At 42.9% G+C, this 24,546-nt stretch overlaps 4 protein-coding genes across 8 annotated transcripts; 3 read left to right on the top strand and 1 right to left on the bottom strand.

Moving 5' to 3' along the window:
* Positions 1–82: 82 nt before the first annotated feature.
* On the bottom strand, positions 83–6,549 carry bmb (brambleberry). 2 transcript variants are annotated; one of them, XM_034530624.1, is made up of 14 exons: positions 6,354–6,549; positions 4,826–4,983; positions 3,899–4,176; positions 3,355–3,483; positions 3,091–3,276; positions 2,770–2,992; positions 2,371–2,487; positions 2,072–2,251; positions 1,445–1,651; positions 1,196–1,346; positions 882–943; positions 658–770; positions 454–575; positions 83–369 (listed from the first exon to the last, which is right to left on the bottom strand). In XM_034530624.1, the coding sequence occupies exons 3-14, from the start codon at positions 4,172–4,174 to the stop codon at positions 243–245; spliced, it is 1,893 nt and encodes a 630-aa protein (XP_034386515.1). In that variant the 5' UTR covers positions 4,175–4,176; positions 4,826–4,983; positions 6,354–6,549; the 3' UTR covers positions 83–242. The 2 variants fall into 2 exon arrangements, with proteins under 2 accessions (XP_034386515.1, XP_034386514.1); XM_034530623.1 differs by lacking the exon at positions 4,826–4,983 and having other exon boundaries at positions 6,354–6,548.
* On the top strand, positions 6,534–12,307 carry pycr3 (pyrroline-5-carboxylate reductase 3). Of its 3 annotated transcripts, none has more exons than XM_034530625.1 (8): positions 6,534–6,772; positions 7,027–7,604; positions 8,850–8,943; positions 9,083–9,147; positions 10,312–10,491; positions 10,578–10,790; positions 11,218–11,310; positions 11,426–12,307. In XM_034530625.1, the coding sequence occupies exons 2-8, from the start codon at positions 7,155–7,157 to the stop codon at positions 11,627–11,629; spliced, it is 1,299 nt and encodes a 432-aa protein (XP_034386516.1). In that variant the 5' UTR covers positions 6,534–6,772; positions 7,027–7,154; the 3' UTR covers positions 11,630–12,307. The 3 variants fall into 3 exon arrangements, with proteins under 3 accessions (XP_034386516.1, XP_034386517.1, XP_034386519.1); XM_034530626.1 differs by having other exon boundaries at positions 6,987–7,604; XM_034530628.1 differs by lacking the exon at positions 7,027–7,604 and having other exon boundaries at positions 6,551–6,772.
* A 518-nt stretch (positions 12,308–12,825) lies between these two features.
* Positions 12,826–22,041, top strand: LOC117729872 (elongation factor 1-delta-like). 2 transcript variants are annotated; one of them, XM_034531254.1, is made up of 8 exons: positions 12,826–12,959; positions 17,870–17,990; positions 18,435–18,506; positions 19,064–19,145; positions 20,198–20,310; positions 20,417–20,611; positions 20,887–21,081; positions 21,906–22,041. In XM_034531254.1, the coding sequence occupies exons 2-8, from the start codon at positions 17,877–17,879 to the stop codon at positions 21,942–21,944; spliced, it is 810 nt and encodes a 269-aa protein (XP_034387145.1). In that variant the 5' UTR covers positions 12,826–12,959; positions 17,870–17,876; the 3' UTR covers positions 21,945–22,041. The 2 variants fall into 2 exon arrangements, with proteins under 2 accessions (XP_034387145.1, XP_034387146.1); XM_034531255.1 differs by having other exon boundaries at positions 12,863–12,959; positions 17,873–17,990.
* Positions 14,849–17,860, top strand: LOC117729871. Its single transcript, XM_034531253.1, has one exon. The coding sequence runs from the start codon at positions 16,166–16,168 to the stop codon at positions 17,513–17,515; it is 1,350 nt and encodes a 449-aa protein (XP_034387144.1). The 5' UTR covers positions 14,849–16,165; the 3' UTR covers positions 17,516–17,860.
* Positions 22,042–24,546: the final 2,505 nt, after the last annotated feature.

The raw sequence follows: 24,546 nt of genomic DNA, 5'->3' as shown, positions 1-24,546 counted from the left end.
ATATGCCACATGCTGATATCAGATCATTTTAGGTTTTCATATCTTCCAGTAAGATAACATTTAAAACAACGATTTAATTCAGTTGAATTAGGCAAAGAAATAATTTATTTTAAAAAAAGAGAACAGAATAATTTACAATGACATCATAATAAAGTTGACTATTTTGCAGAGCAGGCCCTCTAGCAACATACAGACTCAGAACAGTTTAAAAACATGGCAATAAAAGATTTAAAGTGTAGTGCTCATTTAACATAAGAGGTGTGCCCTCCTTCGTGGACTCTGCAGTACTCCTGTCCTGGCACGGCTCTCTTCTTACAGGGCTTCCCCGTCTTTGTGACCCCATTGCACAGCTGACGGCCCGATAGAGAGCTGCAGGAAAAAGGGAAGTCAAAACGCCGAATCAAAGCATTTTCCTATACCATGCTTGTGAGTGATCAGTCTAAAAATCCTGACCTGTTGCTGACGTGCGACGGGGTCGGACTCGCACTTCGTGAGTTGTTTGCGAATTCATGAGAGCCGCTCACTGCATCAAAAAGACCTCCGAGGTTTCTTGGGGGGACATCAGCAACCAGAGCCTGTAAAATAAAATGTCAAATGGATGTACTGTAAATAGATACAAATGTAGCCATCCCTCATGTGACGTCCCCATTTGCTCACCGCTGAAAGAACTGGTTGTGGTGGGAGCCGGGGAGTGGAGTGATTAACAATCGGCATGAACCTGGACTCTGGGATCCGGTGAGGAGGAGACACTGCAGAAATGCCAAAGTTACCTGGACACAAAGACAATGAGTGACTGAATCAAATGGGGGTGTCACAGAATACTTCACCCCCAGTTACACATTTTTAAATGTTTTTCCTTTTAGCTGCAGTACATGTCAAACCTGATGTGAAGCTGTCTTGATTCAACAGGTCATCTTGCGCCATGAAGCAATTGTTTTTATCTCTGAAAGAATGAATAAGAGACTACAAATAAAACAAAGTACAAACATAGAAGCACATATCATTAAGACCGTGTCTGAGCTGAAATGGTTACACAATTATTTGATTAAACAATTAACATAATTAAATCAGCAACTGCGTTGACAATTAATGTTTAAAGCAAACATGCCATACAAACAAGTATGATCTGCTTTTGTGTAAATTTAATATCTTTTGGACCGTTCGGTTGACCAAACAAGACATTATGAAGACTCACTTCTGCGGTGTGGACGACGTTGGATACGAGTGGCCGGATGAGACTGGCTGCTTCAGTGGCTCCACAACGTCACATGGGGCCAGTGGCAGCGCGGAGGCCGGCTTTACTCTGATCTGGAGGCACGCCCACAACTGACTGACAAACCAGTGACCTGTCGATATGGATAAAACATTATTTTAAACATTGTGAGAAATCCATGAGAACATTTAGGCCGCTGTATTTGCCCGGTAAGCATCTTCAAGTCTGTACCCAGAGCGAGAATGAGCAGCAGCAGGCTGAGGCCGGTGAGATCCAGCGCCGGCTGCTGGTTGACCTCGGCCACCGCGTTGAGAGACACGGTGAGCAGCAGCGCGGCTCGAGAGAAACCGGGACAACGCAGGAACGTCAGCAGCACGGCGCACAGGACAAAGTAGCCCGTGTGTGCGATACACGTCCACATGGCTGTCAGGCTCAAACCTGAAATGGCAAGAAGCACAAGAGAAATTAAATAAGAAATACAATCTTAATACTCTATGGGAGGACGACAACATTTAGCCCATTTGTTACCAACGAAACAAACACCTATTTAAATAATGTTTTAATGGAAGTTAGTTTTTTGGCACCATGTGTAGTAGAAGATGCTTTTAACATCCAATCCAGTTTACTAACTTATACAACAAATAAAAGCATCAGTTCCCTACATTGAGAGATGTTAAAATGAGTGGATTGATGATAAAAAGCAGTTGCCGAATCCTTTTCTATATGTTCAATTAAATCACTTCAGCTCAATGTTGTATCAGACCAAAAGTATTTAATTAAAAAAATAAAAAATTACAATTAATTGATTGCAGAAAAGATGACAAACGTGGTCACTGCACTGTGGGTGTGAGGGCTCACCTGCCCAGCCAAGGTAGCCCTGGATCATGTGAAGCCTCTCCTCAATCCGGCTCTGCATGTCATCCAGGTAGTGCAGCGTGGCTCCCAAGGTGCCGTTCATGCGCTCCAGTTGGTTCATCAGGTCAGTGTAGTACTGCGAGGTCTGGTCCTGGTACCGCAGAAACTCTGACATACTGTGATCTGATCAGGTGCAGAGGAAAGAAATTTAAAAAAAATGTAAAGACAACGCTGATTTCAACGGCGAGTTGGAATATAATTCTTTTTTTTTTTTTAAGTGTGATGAATTCAGATTCCATTACCAATTTTTTGGTGGATGTCCTGAGCTTGGTGTCTGACATCTGTGAGGTCTTTAACAATCGCTTTGTGGCTGTCCTGCACCTCTGAGCCTTGGACCTGCAGGCGTTCACTCACATTCTCTAAAAGGGGACAGGAAGGCCGGCCGAAAGGAATAAATATAATACAGGCATTCTTATCGTTTCATCCACCACTTTGTCATATTTATGAACCAGTTGTGTGATTTATAGTAAGGAGTGTGCCTATATGTGCTTACAAATACTAAGATTGCAACCACAGCAATGTAAAGCCCGAAAGCAGGCACACATTTTGGTATGTCGACACTTCATACACTCAGCTTGTCAAACGTAATGTCTAAAAACACACTAAATATTTGTCAGTGTGAAATACGTGCGCGCCCTCACCCATTCTCTTTGTAATGCCCTGAATGAGCTGGGCTACCAGTTCCTGTCCAGAGGCAATGAGGGCCTTTTCCTGGCCCAGACGCTCCAGGTTGTCCCTCATTGAACTCTCCATTTGCCCCTGGCCCTCGTACAGCTTCCCCTGTTGGGCCTGCAGAGCACCGTGACCGTCCAACAGCTTGTCCAAGGAGGCTGCGGTCAGTTCCTTCAGCGCCAGCTGGCCCTCCTGGCACAAAACACTACGATCAGAGCTCAATCAAACGGCATCCTATGCACATGAAGATGCCATGGCAAAAAAATGTTGATAAGAAATTGGAAATCTACCTTCAGGTCCTTCATTGTATCGAGCTGGCTCGTGGCCGTGGAGATGAGAGCGTTTACAGTTTGCTCCGCTCGGCGCCGGAAGAGCTGCTGCCGCGTCGCGTAACAAACAGAGCGCGCCCTGTTGCTCACGATGTGGTAGGCGTTCCACGTGTCTGAATCCATGTCTGCTGTGCACTCTTTAATAGTCTGAAACATCAAAATGAGAGCGCTCCACAAATACCCAAAACACATGTAGAGTGTAAAACACAATGACAACCATCTTACCATTTGCTCTGTACACGGGTAGGTCCGGCGCCCCTCCGTCTCCGCCTGGCAATTAAACAGTACGACTCCGAGCTTCGCGAGCTGCTCCTCCGGGAGGCGTTCACAGCTCGCCTTCAGCTGGGCCACCACCTGCGGAGCACAGCGCCTTATTGAAATGTCACGGTAGAAACCAGCGAAGGTGTACCAAAGAGAGAGCTGCCGTCATTGGATAAACATGTCCAAACGCCTTTACAGCAGGGGTCTCTCAACTTGTTTTTGAACAAAAGAAAATCCGAAACATTAGCAGGTCCCAATGAGAATTGTGTTGGGGTTTTTGTGTTAAAAGAAATCATAGTAAATTGTATGCGCGTGTTTTTGTCGATCAAAACGAGCAATTTGATCCTCTTCCACTATTTTTAGACACATTTTATTTTATTTATTAAATTAAATAATTAATTGTTAGATGAATACATTTTTATTTTTTTTTTATTTTTAAAAACAGGTTGCATACGTGACTAAGTGGTTTTTCAGCCAAATACTGAGAAAGCCTGAATGTCTAGTTTACCCTGTAATGACAGCTGTCCAATGGGCTGAGCTCCATCAGCTTTGACTCAGCCAAAAACCTCTCATCTGCAGTCGTCATCTCAAACCGGGCATCCTTTGCAAGAAGTGCTGGGACTTCTGCTGCAGATGGAGGAGGAGGAGGTCCTGCTGCTGCTGCTGCTGCTGGAGGCGCCTCCGTTCCTTTCAGCCACTCAAACAACCCGTTGACTGCAGGACTCCAACAGGCCAGCATGCAGATCAGCAGCAAGTACCGGTGGTGGACCAGGAGAGGGCCCATGTCTGGAGCAGAACACAAGAAGAATGCATCATCAATGCATCCCTTCAATCTTTAAAGGGCAAGAGATTTGCAGCATTAAATGACAACGCAAAAGAAAAAAAATTATTCTAGCGTCGTCCTGGATTCATCCGTTACTTGGTTCAGATGTATTTTATATTGTCAAATTTCTTAAAGTTGAGCTACTTCAAGATATCAAGTCAGTTTGAGATTACGGAAATGTATTAAATAACTACTGCATCTGTTCATGTGCCACGGGAGCCATTTACTTTTTTTTTTTCTACTTACAATTAATATTGAAAGTCAACAATAGCTCACGCTTCTTATTACACAAGCGTCCCAAACAATTTATAGGAACTTGGTAGTCCATGTTTAACTTTATTCTTGAATAACTACATTTTTTACTAACTTTTTAGAAAAGACTCAACATATTTAATAGCTACATTGTGTAACTGCCTGATTTTACTTACATCAGTCACGAACCGGGCCGCACGGCCTTGACAAAAAAGGGAGATATACACAAGCGAGTAGTTTAACAAAAAGGGTTTATTTAACTTTGGCTAACAGTGGCGTGTGGAGTCAGTACTTTCAGTAGCGGAGGTGAGTGCATGAGTGGAAAGTGTGTGTGTAATGTTGTATAGTGTGGAGACAAACCATAATTTTGAACAGAGAGCCAAACAGGTGTCTCCAGAGAAGGGGACCAGCTCAGACCAGAGGGCCTTTTAAGAGAGAGCACTGGCACACGTGCTTCCAGTGCTACTAATTGACACAGGTGTCCCCACTCTCCTGATGACCGTCTCTGCCACGCCCACCTGCAGGGATAACAACCAGTGGCAGAGACGGTCGTCACATCACCATCTGAAATCTTGTCAAGATAACCAACAATTCAGCCTCAACTCACGGGAGGAAGTTTGCACTGTGCTTAAAATGTCCAAGTATTAACCTTTTAAGCCCCAAGCTATTTTAGAGGTTTCTGCTTGAAATATCATACCCAAACCAAAAAGGGTTTAGCTCTGCAACCACAAAGGCTATTTGAATAATGTTGGTGTTATAATAAGGCAACCCAAGTGGGCTTCTGTTCAGATGTGTACTAATTTAAAAAAAAAAAAATTATATATATATATATATATCTGGTTAAGAGTAAATAAAGATGAAAGACTGCAAAAGTTGAATTTTCAGGTTTGCCTAGAAAAAATGAAGCACTTTCAGGATGATTATCTGGAAGGATGCCCAAAAACAGCAAAGCACATTAGAGATCATAGCACAATATGTGACCAGTCTCTCTGCAAAGTGTGACTTTGAAAAAGTAAAGCAGAACAAAGTTAGGGGTTTTAGTACAGATAAATTAGGCGAAATGGGCATTTTAAATTTTCTCCTGTACCAAACCATATATTTCACTTTTATATTACTTATAGTGTTCAATACATCCAAATATAGCAGTCTTTGTTGATTAGAAGAAGAAAAATGATTTTTTTCAACAAAAAGCAGCCAAAAAGAAGCAACATTTGTGACTGTAAGCGCTAAATCGATTCATGTTGCTGTGTTCTTTGGCTCATATCTCAGTGATGCTTTGGTGCAGAAGGATTTTGAAAAGACATTTATAATCTGTGTGGAGTCCTCTTGATTTTTGCTATCTGTCTTTTTCTGATAGCACCGAGCTACGGGTTGCTAGTTCCAGAAACGTGCTGAGTGGGCTGACTCCTGACAAAATGTCAAGAAGGTCTCCAGATGGCGACAACAGGACCATTGTTTTGAACGATTACATTGACAATGTGCAGCATTACAGATTTCGTTTTATATAAAGGAAATGGGATCTTATGCATGCACGCTGACACTAACAAAACGTGTATTCATGAGGATCACACTGAGGCTTTGCCCGGGCATGTCTGCGCTGCTGCACTGGCGTGGACCACCATAACAACATTTACGCATCAACGAAATACACATTTACATTACACTTTACTAATGAGGGGGGGAAACGCGCATTGAAATCTACCAGGACGCAATTATTAATTCCCGTCCGTTTTAAGCACCCATCAAATGCGCAAAAGGAAAGGAGCAACAAGGTAACCAACAACTTTGATCCACTATATGCAAGAATGATCATTATAAATTAATTACCTTGCTTTTTCTATGCACGCTGGATGAAATGCACATTTTAAAACATTGCTATATCATGTACCTGTCTTTGCAGATCCTTGGGGCTGCCGTCTCCCTCTCACAGCTGATCGAAATGACAGTCGATTTTTTTTTTGTTGGTCCTATACCTCATCAATGTATAAAGACCAGGACACAGCCAATGGGAAGAGTCGCGTTTTTGTGGGGTGGAGGTGGGGGGACGGACGTGTGTTAGATTTATACCACACGTGAAACGGACCACTAAAAGGCGGAATCCTGTGTGGGTATAACACGTATGAGCCCCGCCCACCCGGTGCAGCAACACAGGAGTAAAAATAACGAACCCACCGATAGTTCCCTGGAATTCAACTGGTTGGTTCCGGACGCTGCGGGTGTTTTCGACCCGAGAGACAGCTTCAACTCAACTACCGTTTGATCTTTGATAACACGTTGGACGTCAGCCATTCAGAAAAAATCCCTCAGGTGAATAACTATCCTACCACCAACGTAAAGCTGGTGTTATTCACAACACCGCGTGACATGGTGTTTATGTCACCCCGTGTTATTTTATGGTTGTCCAGTCAACAAGTAACACGTGCATTGTATTTCTAATCTGTGCTGGATTATTGTGTTGCTAGCTAGCGTCAGATGCAGCATCGGGGCTGGTTTTCTGCTATGGTGCTTTTTTTCAACACAGGATTTTAACATTTTATCGACTCTCCTTTCCCGTCCTGGAGGCACTATACACCGCACACTGCTTACAGCCGGGTGCTAGCCACAGCACCGCTCCGCCAGACATGCTAGCACCCAACTAGCACCCTCGCCGACTGGACCTCCCGCTGCCTCCGGGCCAACGTCTGCAGCAATGGACGAGTCCGGCATCAAGAAGCAGAACTGGGACGTGAAGGAGACGGAGTTGTTTCTGGACATCCTCAAGGAGCTGGACATGAAGAAGTGCTTGGACGGGCGGAAAGTGAGGAACAACAAGCTCTTCAAGGTGGCTCACCGGAGGATGACGGCGGCCGGTTACCACAGGTCTGTGGACCAGCTGAAGTTTCGCTGGAAACTCCTCAAAAGTGCGTATTACAAGTGCAAAAGAGAGCCCGACTCTCCGGCGCCGACCAAGATACAGGGCTGGTGGCGGTACGAAAAGACGATGGTGGCCATCATGGAGTCCAGGCACCCGCAGCTGGTCGGAGCCGGAGTGAACTCCGACAGGACCGACGACGTGATGGAAGACTCGGACGGAGACGCGTCCGTGCTGCGCTGGCCGCAGCCCGGCCCGGACAATGCCGCCCAGAACCTGGGCTTAATTGTAGGCAGCGACGCCGCGGACGCGACGTAGCGGTGTCATTCAATCACACCCGTGTTTTGTTTTTGTTTTTTTTCCTCTCCATTTCTCCTCATGTGTTGTCTAGATGCATGCGCTCATTGCCCGACTGTGAACGTGTCTCTGGGTTGTGTTGACATACGGTCACTTGCTAGGTACACCTCACTCAAACTGGGTCAAGTGGAAACGTCCTGCGTGGAATCCGCCGTGGATGAGTGCTGTGTAGTTTTAGAGCGGCGTTGACTCAACTGTGTGGTGATGTTGATTGTGTTTTTCTCTATTGAGATGTTACTGACAGTAACATCTGTCCACCCTATTTATATCAATATGGATAGAATAAATACACTTCTATAATGCAGTGTGATGAAAAACAAAATGTGTGATCTATTATTTAAACAGGTAATCTAATGGAGACAACTAGTTAAGATGTATATTAAAGAAAACATTCACAAGTGCCGTTCAAAACGCTTGAATAATAATATTGTAAAATCTTAAGAAATTATTTTGTGTGTGTGGAATTTCCTCCACTGTCATTGTTATGCTTTGAGTGGGAAAGCGTCAGATGCCAAAGATATTATAATATAAAAAACTGAGACATTTGACAAGTGACAACAAGTTTGTAAAATGCTGCCTTTAACATGACAATACATTTAATAAATGTATAACTGATTCCAGATATTAAAGAAAAGAAACCAGTTTACGGCGTTGCTTTTGGACTCAGTTAAAAATATATTATTTGTGATTTTATTTTTGTCATCGCTATAAATTAATCTGCTGATTATCTCATTGTTTTGTCAATGACGTATCAGAAATATGCTGGTTATAACTTCCATCTTGCCATGGTGATGTGTTCAAAATGCTTTGACAAACAGTCCAAAACCCAAAGTTTTAAGTTTACGATCATAAACGACAAATAAAAGAATGAACTCTTCATATATATAAAAGCTGGAACCACAGAGACTCGATTACCAAAATACTTGCTGTATAAATTTCCGGCCGTTGTCTAACTCGACTAATTTACTGATATTTGCAGCTTTTAATTTTCTAATCGAATGTAACCGAATCGTGGTGTATGTGTGATACCATTCTCACCGTGGGGAACATGTCATGATAGCTCTTGTGTTATCGGCCATCCTTTGATTTCACACCCATAGTCAAATTATGATGTAACCAGTTGTTAATGTTTCCGCTCAAATCTGTTCTCTACTTTTTCTTCTCTGTTTTCTTTAGATCAAAATGGACCCTGAGATGGACTCGCAGCTGAAGATTGGTTTCATTGGTGCAGGGAACATGGCCTTCGGCATTGCAAAGGGCATCTTGGCAGGTAAGGAGAGAGAGAGAGAGAGGGGAGAAGGGGAGAAGGGGAGAAGGGGAGAGGGGGGGACGGGGGAAGAGTCATTGAAATGGAGCAGACGGGTTCTAAATACAGACGGTCACGGTCTCTTGTGTGTTCCCTTTTATAGGAAATGTTCTTCCTGTAAACGTCAGAGTGAGCGCACCATCCTCCAGGAACCTTGGCCGCTTTCAGGTACTTTCTTTCCCAGTTCAGTGCGATGGGTTGGTGTTGCAGGACAGTGAGCAGTTGTAGTTCAGATCATGCTTTCTGTTCATAACTTAAGGTTACTTGTGAATGGCTGTTGGGCCTGCAAACCAATCCATTGTAGTGCTGATCTCGTTTAAAAAAAAAAAAAAAAAAAAGTTTATGTGTGCATACGATACAGTAATTTCAGGGTACAAATCAATAACTCATGTGCAGGAATTAGCAAGTCATATTCTTAAATTAGAAATGTGTGTGCGTGAATTAATAGAACATCATATTCTGTCATCAAATAGATTTACATTTCCAGGGTGTCAAGTTTACACAACAGTAAGCTGAGCTGGCAAAACAAAAGTGTATCCAGATAGGTCTGTCTCAAAATACAATGTTATTAGGTTGATACAAATGACTAATTGTTTTGTCTATGAAGTGTCATGCCACGGTGACGTTTACAAATTGTTTGTTTTTATTTGACCAACAGGCCAAAAACCAAAGATATTCAATTCACTTTCATCACAAGCCATCTCACTTCCCATTTTAAGTTAGCTTGTCCATAATCAAAATATATAAGCTGTATAGTGAACACTGAGACAGACATACAGTGGTGAAGCTGGGACCAGATAATGCTTTTCCTTGAAAATGTGTTTTAAAAAAAAATCAACATAGCTTCCAATTGACTTCCAGTCAACTTTACATTTAATGACTAATACTTTCAGCTTTAACACAGATGCTACTGAGAGAAGCAAAGGTTTGTCTTTTGCACTGCATCACATACGACATTTGTGCACCTGATGGCTGCAAACAGTCATAGCTGACCAGTATTGCTGAAAAAAACAACTAAAGTTAAGTAGAATACACTGTAATGTATGTGATAAATACATATGTAATTGAAAGATTATATTCCCTATGAGCCTTGTGAAGCTCCGGGTACTTTTTTCTCACTGACCTGACTCAAACTGTGACTTTTAGTTCCAATTGTTTGACATGAATTAATGTCAAACGGAGAATGTGATCTAACCGAACGCCTGTCTCTGTGTAGTGGTCCTGTTTGTATCCTGTTTCATTGACCTCGTCATATAAAACCAGGTGAACCATTATTCTTCCTGAGTGTTTCTACATGGTGGTGGGAGTAACGTCCCTTCCATTGGCTTTCAGGAGCTCGGGATTGCAGTCACTCACTCTAACGTAGAGGTGGTCTCTGGGTCAGACGTGGTCTTTGTCGCAGTCAAACCTCACCTGGTTTCACCAGTCCTAAATGAGATCTCCCTACACGTCACTGACCGACACATTATTGTGTCTGTGGCAGCAGGAGTAACACTGACAACATTGGAAGAGGTGAGGGCCCATGTGTAATGCCGTTTCAAATAAATGGTGGTTTTGTGCTGCTCTAAAACACTCTTCTCCACTCTTTTAATTCCAAGCTCCTGCCAGAGAATTCGGTTGTCATCAGGCTCATGCCAAATCTCCCATGTATGGTTCAGGAAGGGGCTCTTCTGTTTTCGAGGGGAACCCATGCGAAGCAGGAAGACGGAGCTCTGCTTCACTCTTTGTTGCACCGCTGTGGTTTGGTGGAGGAGGGACCCGAGGCCTGGATCGACATTCACACTGGACTGAGCGGGAGCGGAGTAGCGTTTGTGAGTGTCCCTGGACTGTGTGCTGTGTTTTAGAAGGACATATTTGGCCTCAACATTAAAAAGTCGGCTTGCAGGGACTGGAAAGTTACTCGCGCTACATAATCACAATGAATATTGGATCTGCTTTTATTGTACACTGAAGGTCCTTTCCGACACAACGCAACCAGTGTGCTCCGAGGCCCATTATTTCTAGTGACTTGTGCCGTGCCACGGCAGCTTTTTGCTCCATTTGGATTCTGCACTCAAACCCCGTGGGGTCGAGAGCAGCTCTCTTCCACCAGGAAACAACATTTGATCTCGCTGTATTGTTGTCCACTGATACACGCTGTACAGTGCCAGAAATAAGCCTATATGAAATTTAATAATTGCAGTAATGGACATTAGCAACATTGTTTTTAATTCTGATGCATGTGATCCCTCTCTGCAGGTGTATCTGTTTGCTGAAGCGCTGGCAGACGGAGCTGTTAAAATGGGAATGCCAAGTGCTCTGGCACACAGCATCGCATCCCAAACTGTTCTGGTCAGTTTTACTGTGCTTTTGTTTCACTGTAGCAACATAAGCAATTGTGTTTTTTGTGCCAGCTCAATATTTGAATACACCATCATTATTCTCGTCTCTGTTCCATCTGTTGCAGGGCGCTGGGAGATTGCTACGCGAGTCGGAGAAGCATCCAGCACAGCTCCGCTCTGAGGTCTGCACCCCAGGTGGAACAACCATCTACGGGCTTCACACCCTGGAACAGGGCGGCGTGAGAGCAGCCACCATGAGCGCCGTGGAATCGGCCACCGTGAGAGCGAGGGAGCTCGGTCAAAAGTCGGCAGCAGCATCCAGGAAATGACAGCTGCTGTTTGCCTTTATAAATACTTAATGGACTTAATTCAAGCCTTACAACAAAAAGCTGACTTTTTGTCTCAAGGTCACCATGGAACACAAAGACAATGCAGGACTTGTCCCTTCTTTTTTCCTTCTTCACTTTCTCCACTTGAAATGTTGGCTCTTTGACACGGAAAAGTAAATTATTTGAACATGACCCTTTGATTTCTTTTGAGAGAATTGCTACTTTTACATACACATCAATAATCCAATATGTAATGCAAGTAAGGTGTGACTAAACAATTGGATGCATAGTACTCGTTTACATTATTTTTTTTAAGCCACATTTATTGAAGGCCATGTTATCTTATTAGTATGGAGAGTAATGCGAGAGGCTTGTCAACTTCATCAGTCATTAATGAAATTATACTCTCTACCAAAACTTTTCTCGTCATGCCTTACTTGCCATGATTGGATTAGTATGTGCATGCAGAATGAGTGGATGTATTTAATTATGAGACAATAGTATGTAAAATCGGTCAAATGAAGCGTACAGTAAACCAACATTTTGGATGAGGATTGTCCCACTTGTGGTTCAATTCTAGTTGTTGGCTGTGTATAACACAATGTTGAGAACAATGGTCATGATGCGTAATTCCAAGTGTGTTCAATGGGTTTTTCATAAAGTGTCCTGTGAAAAATCTCCCTCTGTGTGGTGCCTAAGTCTGAGTTAAATTGAGGTCTTGCCATCATAAAACGGCAATGTAACAATGGAACCATTTTGATAGTGGATCAAGTCATTTTTCTACTAAATCAGTATACAAATGAAATTGAAAGTAGCTATCTTTACCAGCTGCAACATGAAGTTGAATTACTATTTATAATTCTATATTATAAACGGTTTAATAATAGTATTTTAACTTTTAAAAAAAAGGAGTTAAAAGTACTTCTTCCACCACTGGCTTAAAGTCTAACCAGGTTTAAGGTGTGGGTAAATGAGTACACACATGACATGTCAGACACAGTGACACATAAGCAAGGCTGGTCATACTAGGACGAAGGTTTACAAGACACAACGTGGTCCTTTAACCCCAATTTAGATCCTAGAATGCTCCACTAGTAGTGAGAATAATAGTTCATATTATTCTGATCATTGCGTGTCAACAATGCATGGGGCATCAAGAAACAATGATTCATAACTCCCCTACCCTCTAAGATCACACAATCTCTCCTGCTCCTCGCTTCCTCCTCCTCCTCCTCCTCTTCCTCCTTCCCGTTGTCACTCTCTGGCTGCAGAAACACGCGCTTTACCCGCCGGCCTGGTCCCACACCGACGAGACCAAACACACACAGCAGTAAGTAACGTTAACGCGGACTGACAGTCGGCGATTCGAGTCTGATGATTAACGCCGGGACTCGTTTATGAGACATTTTGGGGAAATTAATGAATATTCGGCGGGTTTTCAGTCAGCGGGGACTCGGCGCGTGTTAGCCGAGGAGGCTAGCAAGCGGCTAACTAAACGGGGCAGCTCGCTAGCGCCGAACGCCGACCAATGCGGCTGTCACGGCGGCAGGACGCCGTTCTTCAGTGGCCGCTGTCCCACACTGACACGTTACACACACGTCTCAATGGGAAGAGTCGGGCTTCGGCGCCGCAGTTTGACGCGTTTTGCTCGGCGTGCTCTTCAACCGCAGCGTCGCATCGTAGCTAGGACCTCCCGCAGGATGGGAGCCGGCTAGCTGACGGCACGGTTGAGGTTAGCAGGGCGCACCTCTGGGTGATGCCAGCTCCGTCGGGGCCTCTCTCACTGGGAAACATCTCGCTCGACAGGCTTTTCCGGATGAAATACGGATTTTATAGGGAACGTGTTTGCTTGTTGTCAGGTGTGCAGTCTTTTATTTCAAGTAGGACATATTTTTTGTATGAATAGAATCTGTTTCATCATGTTTGCCTTGATGGCTTAGTCCGGTGAAGAGGCTGTGGATATTGTTGAAACATTTACATAAGACGGTAACGTTGTATCAAGTGTCAATCAAGAATGGCTGAAGTGCCCTTGAGCAAACCACTGCACCCCACCCTTCCTGGGGTGTTTGCGCTGCATCTGACCCTGTGATAAAGCAGCTAAACTGCCCCACACGCATTAACGGGTTAAACCATTGTGAGTAAAAGTAAATGCTATTTCGAGAGCTTCGCAGAGGTTATGTGAGTTGACTTCCCTTAAAATCATTACAATAGTGGTTCATGCACTGATGTGAACAGTGACATAAGTGAACATTCAAAGGGTAAAGCTCTGGCTTGAAATATGTAGCTGTATTTAATATCATCACCCTGTTATGTGAACGTATTGTCTGAGTCCAAAGCCTGATCTGAGTCATGGAACTCCATTGTCATCAATAAACTATTTAAAACAAGTCGCTGAGCGACATTGTTGCACTGTGGGACACGCTCCCTTCATTTAGGTTAATGCAGGCACTAGTTTATTCTGAGTAATTCCCAGCTGCTAGATACTCAACAGAGCACCACATGCTGCTTAAAGAAAGCCCACTGTTCCAGGGACGTATCCTAAACACTATATTGGTCAGCTATTTTAGGAAATTAATTATTTAGACAAGACTGTATATGTGTTATGCCTTTTTTTCATTTTTCATTTAAAGATCTCAGTATAATCAAATGGAGTGCCACAGATGGAGTAGAGAAGTAATATGAAGGGTGGGTAAAGCTTTGGGAGGCATTTAAATTGTTGTTTGAAGTTTATTGCTTAGTATAAGTTTTTAGCGAGTGATAGTATTTTCCATATTCATTTGAAATTGTCAAAAAGGCAGAGTTCCATGTCGAGTTATCTATTTAAATATACCTTTTAACACATAGCTTCTTTCCCCTGATCTTGCATTCAGAATTTGACAAGTGAGTATGGCTGATACCACTGACATTTACCTGGTTTGAGATTTGTTGTATCCATAGTTGAACCTTTTTGTGCCAGTTCCATAGTTCTGCAAGGTGGTGATTGTTAAATTTATTTTCCCATTGCTTGCGTTTAACTGGATGAAAAGAACGTGTTGAGCATTTGACGTTGAATACTAGTTTAAGCTCAACACCTTTACCCAGGAAGGTGAGTTGAGAGCTTGGATACAATTTTCTTTTAAACATTAAAGGAATACTAAATATATATATATATATATATATATATATATATATATATATATATATATATATATCTTTTTTTTTTGTGATGTATTCCTTTAAGCAGGAAATGCCTTTGCAAAATATTGCCAAATTCCATGTCAGTGGTGTATTAGTGTGGGTGTATCAATATTAATACACCCACATGTTGAGAATGCATTTCCTGTATCGTAGTAAAAAAACACGGCATGCCTTGCACAATGTTTGATTTGTCAGCAAATTAAACGTCAGTACCTACTGAATTAGTCAGTCTGCTTGCATGGACATGTTGTGTGTTTTTCACAGATCCATCAGTGGAGTGGGATTTATTTAATTTTTTTAAACTCAATGCCTCGTTAATATTTTTCCTTCGACTTATTACACCCTCTTTGTTTTGCATGTTGTCATGTCACTGTGTCAAGATTTGTCAAGTATTATGCCTTTTTATTAAGCAATTTATCACAGGAAAAAATGGCTCTAAGTTAAGTGTTTGTTAGCTTGTGAATGTTGAGAAGTCATGTAAAGTACTCAGACTGCAGCTCATTATTGTGAGTATTTAAAGGTCCCTTGGTTGTCAGATAAAAATGATGCTGCAATGTCTGCATTACTATACAGGGACACTAAATATACATTTGGTAAATTCCCTTATAAGATAAGCATAACAATGATGCATAGTGTTATGACTAGTGTTATAATTGTACCGCAGAAAGCTACAATTTCACTTAAGAGCACATAGAATAAGCTTAAAACCAAGTGATAAATTACAGTAAAATATAGCTTAATAGCTGTGTCTCCTTTTCATATTTGATGTCGTAGCAATTAATGTTTCACATGCACCTGAATGTGATCGTCTCAAGTCATGTCTTGATAAGCTACATGTTGGTTTTTTACAGTGATTTGTTTATAAAAGTAAATTACTTAACGATTGTGTCAGACTAGCATTTTGTATTTTTGGCTACACTTAGCCAACTTTACATCCGACTGGCATTTAGACTCCAAAGCACTAACGTCACTGTTAATTTGACCTTAATCATGCTATTGAGTTTATACCATGCGAGCATAGCTCCGAGTTTTGGTAGAACTTATTTGGCATCTGCTGTGCATGACTTTGTGGATGATACTAGCTTTTGACAAATCACAAACGAGTTGATTCCATTCACTAAAGATGTTTAGTTCATCTGCATGGGTTTCTTCTAGTTTCCTGCATGCCCCTTGCTTTTCTCTGGGACTGGTTTGTAGACTCTTTCGTACAGCTCTATGAAGAATAAAATGTTTTGGTACCGATTTAATTTGTAGCGCTGAGTCTATTAAATCAATCCCTTTGTGTTTTCCTGCGTCTCTCTAACTAATACAAAAGTCTGTACTTGTTATTCTCTTTATTTCCCCTGCAACGGATCAAAGATGATGTCTAAGAAGATCCCCCAGTGCTCTGCACTGGATCAGTCGGAGCTTGATCAGCCTCCCAGTCATTGTCAGGTGGACCGACCTGCAAAGACAGCGCTGGGGTGTAGGAACAAGGCCGAGTGCGGTCAAAGAAATGGAGAGACTGCGTCCTCGTCCCCCGAGAGCGGCAGCTTGAATGGAGATGGAAAGCGCAGTGGGAAAAGTCGTCGCCGCAAGAAACGTTCATCCGATCCCGGGAGTCGCCCTGATGGGAAGGCTGACACAAACACCAAGACCGAAGAGAAGCCAGACAAAAGGGCCAGCCAGCCGCCACCCGACCCCCGTGCCGACCTGATTGGCCTGAAGTCCGAGTGTGCTAATGTTTGGTTTGAGCGCAGCGCCTACGAGCGCGCCGAGAGCCTCTACCAGTGCTGGTTGACGAGCCCCTCCAAAGGGACCACCAAGTCAAACCGGTCACCTCCAGCCCCAGGTAAAAACTCTCAATCTGCTGTGGCTCCGTCTTCCTCGGGATTGGTGTGCCACCATGTTGTCCAGGCCGTGTGGAAGAACAAGACAACCTTTGACAAGGCAGAACAACGCAACGTCGACGAGTCCGTGCCGCCGCCCATTCCGATCTCTCTCGACCTCCCATCCTCGCCTAACCACTCCGTTGCATCCAGAACCCCTGATGAAGGATATCAGTCTCTCGCCCCGACACCTGCAACTCCTGTCGTCCAGCAAGCATCTGCTACGCCGACCAATCGCCAGTCGATCAACGGACTGCCGCGCATCCCAGTGGAGCTGCTCAGAGACGTGTGGCTGGAGAAACCGCTGTATGACCGCGCCGAAGCCGCCTTCTACCAGAATCTGTACGGTAACAATTCCTCCAAACGATCCAGCTGCACCTCCACTTCCAGAAGTACCGACCACCCTCAAAGCCTTGTCGAGGAGGAGGAGGAGGAACTGGCGGCGGAGGAAAAATGGGTGGTCCCACAGGGCAAAGCAGAAGTCTTCCATGCTCTGCTTCCGATTCAGGAGGAAGAGGAGCCATCTGAGGTCCCAGAGAAGGACGAAATGTCGGGGGCCGGCTACTTCATTCACCCAGACAGCGAGCGGGTGTGGCTGGACAAGTGGCGGTATGACGCTGCAGAGAGCCGTTTCCATGGTTACTATGAGAGTAAAGCCGTGGTGAGGAAGAAGGGCCGGAGGCCAGAAGCAGCAGCAGCAGCAGCAGCTGCCTCCACCGCCCCACTGAGGGACAAGTATGACCAAAGCGGGAGAATGGAGTCGCTCCAGATGTTTAAAAAACATATTTCATTATTTTATTTTTTTTTAATGTCCTCATGGGTTTCCCTTTTTCTTTTGTGAATGCGTCAACTTTGTTATTTAATTCGTCTTGGTTCATTCATTTTATTCCTTTTTGTCTGTCTGAAGTCTTTCCGTACGACTGTCGTTTGTGTGAACCATTGTTGCCTTTTGCCAACTTAACGTCATCTAAAGTTTCTTTCGTATCGTTGTGTTGGGGTGGTTTGTTTGTGGGATGTGCAGATAAAAGAATACATACAATATGACATTTTATATAACATTTGACAGCTATTGCGTCATTGGCAATTTAGAGCATGGTGATTTTTAATTATAACTATAAGTGGCAGTAATAACATAAAATCCCACCTCTGTCCTGTTCATACATACTGCTCTTGTCCCCCCTTGCTCTCTCCTCAGTAGCACCATGGGCTCCGTGGACTTTTTGACCCAGGAGAAGATCTGGTTTGACAAACCTCGCTTCGACGAGGCGGAGAGACGCTTCTACGAGCGCTCGGACGGCTCGTCCCAACCAGCGCAGGTACGCAGGCTGTCCCACAGGTTCTGTTCAGCTCCTGTTCCAGATGGTACCTGTGTGTCCATACGGAACATGAATATTGGAACCTTTTACAATATTCATTATCGATATTTCGATATATGTGACAACACTACATTGAAATAATGGTGCTAAAGAGACTCAATTTTTTTATGAAGTAAAGGATTAATCAAAATTGAGTTTTATTCTAATACGTTTAAGTACTTTTTAATTTTTTTATTTATTTTATACACTTTATCCACTTTATTCTACTTCTACTCCGTCTGTATATATAATATTCTTCTTGTTTTTACTCTTTTATCTTATTTCTGTTATTATACTACTTGTGTATTACTTATTACTGTGAGCAATGCTGCTGTAATCCTGTAATTTCCCCACTGAGGGACTAATAAAGGATTATCTTATCTTATCTTATTCATTTTCTTTCAGGATGCCGGGGCGAACACCATTCTGCAAGACATTGCCCGAGCCAGGGAGAACATCCAGAAATCTCTAGCAGGAGTAAGTTCATGTGTTATTTGCTGTATCAGTCCCGTAGCTCACATTTTCCACTTGGTACATGTAGGCTGAGCAATCGAGGGTCCACTTGACCTATATCGCACATTGCTTTCAATTGTCCAGGGTAACGGGACACTGTGACAGGTTTGAGTCTCGGGCAGGCACCAAAGAGGGCAACACACACACACACACACACAATCGTGAGGGCAGTAACAGCTTTTATTAATTTCGGTTACGTTTCTGCTAGCGAACGATCCGAGCATCCGCTCCCCGCTCTCTTTCCTCCTCTCCAGCTACTCCTGCTCTTATATGGAAGACAAACACACACACACAATTGATCCCAGCTGAGGCTGATTTACACATCACGACACCGTTCCCTGAACCACCCCCCCCCCCCGCTCCACCCACTCTGCAGCTGAAGCTAACATACCCCGCTGCCACAGACGCGTTGTAAGATCAGACTCATTTAACGACATGCATGTTTTGTGTATCCGTTAAAGTCTACCATTTTAGTCTGGCCGTCTGCTGATTTGTTTCTTTTGTGTGTCTTGACTGTGCAGACCATCAGCAGTGCGGCTGATCAAGGGGAGATCATCTGTCGCATCAAGAGCCTGGAGCTGGAGAACCACAGCCTACACAAGGGTGGGTTGGTCTGTTGATGTTAATTATAGGCGCAAGACCCGAGGTTGGGGGCATTTCAGTGGCTGAAAGGAGGGCAGGATATTTATATCTAGCTTATTTAACTCTTGCTGGTTTCTTGAAAGCCTTTTTTTGTTCGTTGTATCCATGTTGAAAATGACAAATGGTCACCAGAGCCCAAACTGATTGAAACTGTTGACCAACAAACTAGCAGGAGCAAGTATGCTGCTGCCAGAGGAACTACGATCCACAAAGATTTATAGCAGAAATTATAGAAATATCTGCACATTTGAGTTTGTGTAACTCAAATGTGTGTAATATTTTGGGATTTCACTTGAGAGACAGATTAATCAATGCTTTAAATTTGACCCTGTCAGGTCAGGAATGACAACTGGTAGGATGCTGCCAGTGGCTCTGATTTTAATTTTTTTCATGACATGCGCCACTTTGACATTTTTGGGACTTTTGGGATACTACATTATGACTTCAGAAAAATAGATATTATATTATATGATTTTTTTTGATAGCATATGGCATGTTTATGACCTTTTTACCACATTTTTATGACAAACTATGATTTATTTTATCCTTCCGGGGTTATGTTTCCGGGTTGTAAGTCCGTCCTTCCATTCTCATTCCCGTGAGCGCGATCGCTCAGACTCTTTTTGTCACAAATGGATTCATTTATTCAGTTGTGGAGGTCAAAAGTCGAGGTCACTGCAATCTCTCAGGAGAAAATTTCTTTAATTTGGCATGAACATCTACTTGAGCTCAAGGACAAACTAATTATTTTTAGTACACGATATACCACCTTATGACTCTTTTATGATATTTGTATAGTGTTCTGTCATAGTATGTTAAACAAAATGTCCTCTTAGGAGGCTCGTCAAATCATTTTTTTATAAATGAATGTTTATATATAAAAATATATATATATATATATATATATATATATATTCATTCACTCACAAACACATGTGTATACACTTCTCTCCTGCTGCATTTCTTCACGTGAGACTGACTTTATGTTGACTGTTTGTGTGCTGTTTCTTTAGTGGTGGAGGACTTGAGGGCTGCTCTTTCCAAACTGGACTGTCGAGTGTCAGTCCTGGAGAAACCTCCTGCAGCTGTAACCACGGCTACCACTCCTGCAGTACCCTACACTAATGTGAGTTCATGCAGACTGCTTTAGCAAGTCAGTCATTTGGTGCTTCACTTTTATTTCTCCTCCTGTATATCGCTGTGGAGCACGTGAATATTTGTTCTCTGTTCAGGGCAAGACCGCCCAGCAGAAGACCAGCGCCCCAGTTAAAGACGACGAGGAGGATGATGATATTGACTTGTTCGGTAGTGATGATGATGATGAGGCAGAGCAACTCAAAGAGCAGAGGTTGAAAGAGTACGCAGAGAAGAAGGCCAAGAAGCCTGGCATCATCGCCAAGTCTTCCATCTTATTGGATGTCAAACCTGTGAGTCACTGAACGGATTTATTCAAGGTTCAATGTCTCCTACAGGAGCCTAAAACTATAGATGAAAACCGTGATGCATAAAAAGCATGTTTCAGAATGTGGACACATACACATAATCTGAGTCTTTAAAGTGCTGTCAATGTACTTTGACACAAAAAAAAAATATATATATATATACACACACAACAATATACAATGTCTATATGCACTGTAGTTTTTCTTGAGGTTTGATACTGACCCTGCGCCCCTTTACCTTGTGTCTTATCCTGATCCAGTGGGACGATGAAACTGACATGGTGAAGCTGGAGGAGTGTGTTCGCTCAGTGGCGGCTGACGGTCTGTTATGGGGCATGTCCAAACTGGTCCCGGTGGGTTACGGCATCAAGAAGCTCCAGATCTCATGTGTGGTGGAGGACGACAAGGTGGGAACAGACATTCTAGAGGAAGAAATCACCAAGTTTGAAGACTATGTAAGTACTCTGCAGTTATTCAAGTGTTTTCACAAAGGTCAAACACAGACCAGTCTGGAAGAAGTCTGGTTATTTATTTTTTCAATTTAACTCAAACCGGAATCATTAAAATTCTTCTAAACTTAAATTCAAAGGGTCTGCGTGAACCTCCTTTTTATTGTTTTTGGTCAATATTGAGGCCCCTAATCAAGTTGAATATCCTGAAAGAGAAACTACTCATCTTGACCACATGAGGGCAGCACTGCGCCGTCACTGACGCTTGCAGTTTCCAGTTTATTGGATTTAGTCAGTTAGCTGTTAAATTGTATTTCACTAAGTAGTTTCTAATATTTAGTCTCCAACACAAGCTACAGCATCCAAAATAAAAATAAGGTTTATTCGACACCTCTACAATAAAACCTGGACATAACTATCATGAAGATAGTATTTATTGCATTACCTAATAAATAGTGGAGCCAAGACGATGGAAAAACCTGAACTGGGAAGCATTGGCATTGAAACACTTGTTATGAACACACAAAAAAGCAGAAAGCACAGGCATTTAAATTATTTTGGTATTCTTTGCTTTCTGATGTGTTTTTCAATGGCGATGGTTTCAGTCAGCGTTCTCCGACCAACCAAAACAGAGCTGGACCTGAAAAAGAGTCGCATGAAGCAAAAAACTGAAGAATGTCAGTCCCGGAAAAAATATTTTTACGTGCCAATTCTAGTATTACAATGTCCATAAAATACTGCACGGCACATCGCCATGATGAATAAGAAGAAGAAGGGGCTGAAAGCTTGTAGCAAGTGAACTAAAGTGTTTCCTTTTTGCTCCGTTTCAGATCCAGAGTGTTGACGTAGCGGCTTTCAACAAGATCTGATTCCACCGGGTTTCTTTGTGTCTTTCGTCATGCCTTGTTTTTCTGCCGTTAGTGTCAACAGTTAATAATATTAATAAAAACAAATTCTTGCACTGAAGCTATCGTCTTATTGTTTAGTGTTCTTCTCCTGAGTTTGTCCCCAAATGACACAAACTTGCCTCCAGTGGGCACAGTCAGTTTATTATGTCATGTCTGCTTCCACCTCAAAACCCTGAACTTAAATAAAAATCATCTTACCAACAAGAAAGAAAAGTACACTTTTATTTATCCCAGTGGGTAAATTCTTCTCTGCATTTGACCCATCCTTAGTTATTAAGGAGCAGTGGGCTGCAGTGAAGCTCCCGGGGTGCAACTGGGGGTTCAGTGTCTTGCTCAAGGGCACTTCGACATGCAACTATGAGGAAAGCGGGGATCGAACCGGGAACCTTGTGGTTACCGGACAAGGACCTGTTATCCGTAGAACCACGACAGATCTCACTGTGGAAAATTCAAAATTCACTCTTGACTTTGTAAAAGTGGATAAACTACACAGAAACTGTGGTGAGAATTGAATGTTGGTTCTGCAACACACTTTCAGATGAACCACAATAGACCACATGCCTTTCATTCTGTGGTCCCTTTCTTGAAGGTGTAATGGTATCAGCTGCCCACTAGGTGGAACTGTTCAGCCGAGTATGACTAGTCTATAGAGGGAGGTATCTAGGTTATAGTAAGCAAAGGTTTTTAATATCTCTAAAACTCTTCATTTACATTCAAGACATGTGCTGTATCTTGTAATAAACGAGAGGACAGGATGAGGTGAGTACGGACAGAGAGCAACACAAGGGGCAACTGGCAACGCATGGGGCAACTGAACACCTTTTCCACACAAATCCCAAGAAGAAAAGGATGGAAACCAGTGCGTTGTCGAGACGGAGCGGCGCAGTGTGGCTGCAATGTTTTGGCCGACTAAAGAACGGTTCCTCAGACCAGCAGCTCACTGCACTGGGAGTTACGACACTTTGATGTTAAAATCTACCATGAAAAGTCTCTTTTGCAATGGATTTTTAACACATTTCAGTGAGTAATATGACTATTCATCTTTTTTTTTTTTTATTAAAAAAAAAAGTTTAATAATAAAGTATTTAAGAGAGAACAAAAAGATTATGAAAGAGACAGACACAACATTAGTCCATGGGGGCTCCGTGAGGCTGTGCTTGAGCTCGCCGCTAACACTCCAAATGACCACGTTTAGAGGGCACGTGAACACATCTTCGTTCAGGAGGCGCTCTTACATCTGGACTAAACACAAAGCACAGCTGAGGCCAAGGAAATGTCCTTTATTTATTTAGTCATGAAACAAACGATGGAAAATTTGTACCTGATGACGACGCTTCATGAAAAAGTTATTAATATTGGGGGGAATGTGAAAATACACGCAATTGATATTTCAGCAGTGGACCGACCAACTGATGTTGCCATCCCTAGAGTCAGCGCACTAGGATAGACAATAAAGTGCACACACACCACAAAATATATAGAAATAAAAACAACAAAAAGTACATATTGACGTGTTTTTAAAACAAACACAAATGTGCAATAGGTGCCAGAGAGAGACAGACAGACAGACAGACTCAGGGTTCATTATAATATGAATGATTAAAGTGGCTCTGGGTCTGATGAGGTATGCAGGACCGGATTAATGGAAGAACTCTAAATTCAAACTTCACACACACACTTGATCTCCATGGCAAACACCAGTTATGAACTGGGAGGGCTCTGCTGACGGTCAGCGTTGGGCCAATCTCCAAGGGATTGTCATTTTATTTATGCAGATCATGAGGGCTGCCAGGTGTGATCCATACAGCGGCTGACCTTTCCCAATGACAGAGAATAAAAAGCTCTCCGCTCTGCAGTAGTTACCATGTGTAAAACACAAAGTGCACTCGGCTCTCTGAAAGCTGCTCCAGCGGTGAGTGAATTGATTAACCGACTGTGCTGCTTTTTTTTTTTTTTGTGTGTGTTTATTTTTGCGAGGCACTCAATTATTTGAACTCAGTTCCTCAGGGAACCCAGGCTAATGGAAATGGGGGGGGGGGGAAAAGAAAGAATGCATTTAGAATAATTCAGGCTTCATATCTTGCTGTGAAAAAAAAGATGTCGATTTGCTTTGGAAACATGTAAATCAATCATACTTAACTGACAGGTTTCTGTTTCTCTTTCATGAACAAAAATACGCTGAGTTTAAAACACGGCATTTAATGCCCTGTTGAAATAACTGTTTTTGCTGTAAAGCCCCCCCGTGGTCTGTTTGATTGCAGAGATGTAATGTTGCCTCAGTTACAGCCTGCCTGTCTGTCTGCCTGTCTGTACATCCACTACTCCCATCCTGTTAAAAGACTTTTGACAGCCTCCTGCATAAAGGTGGCCCCATCTGGGCTTTGAGAGGCTGCAATAGACAGACGGATGGACGAGGTGCAGCCAGAGGAGGCCGTGCACAGCAAACCCCCTGAAGACTCACACTGCCGTGCTCAGTCATGGATGAACAAGAAACAAAAGCCAAAGTCAGGCAGGAACACTTGGGCTGGGAGAGACGGGAGCAATTACTGTCTGAGAGATAGAG

This window comes from Cyclopterus lumpus, chromosome 4, assembly GCF_009769545.1.
Source record: "Cyclopterus lumpus isolate fCycLum1 chromosome 4, fCycLum1.pri, whole genome shotgun sequence".
NCBI lineage: Eukaryota > Metazoa > Chordata > Actinopteri > Perciformes > Cyclopteridae > Cyclopterus > Cyclopterus lumpus.
The sequence above is the reverse complement of the archived record's forward strand: the minus strand, read 5'-3'. Positions and strand labels throughout refer to the sequence as shown.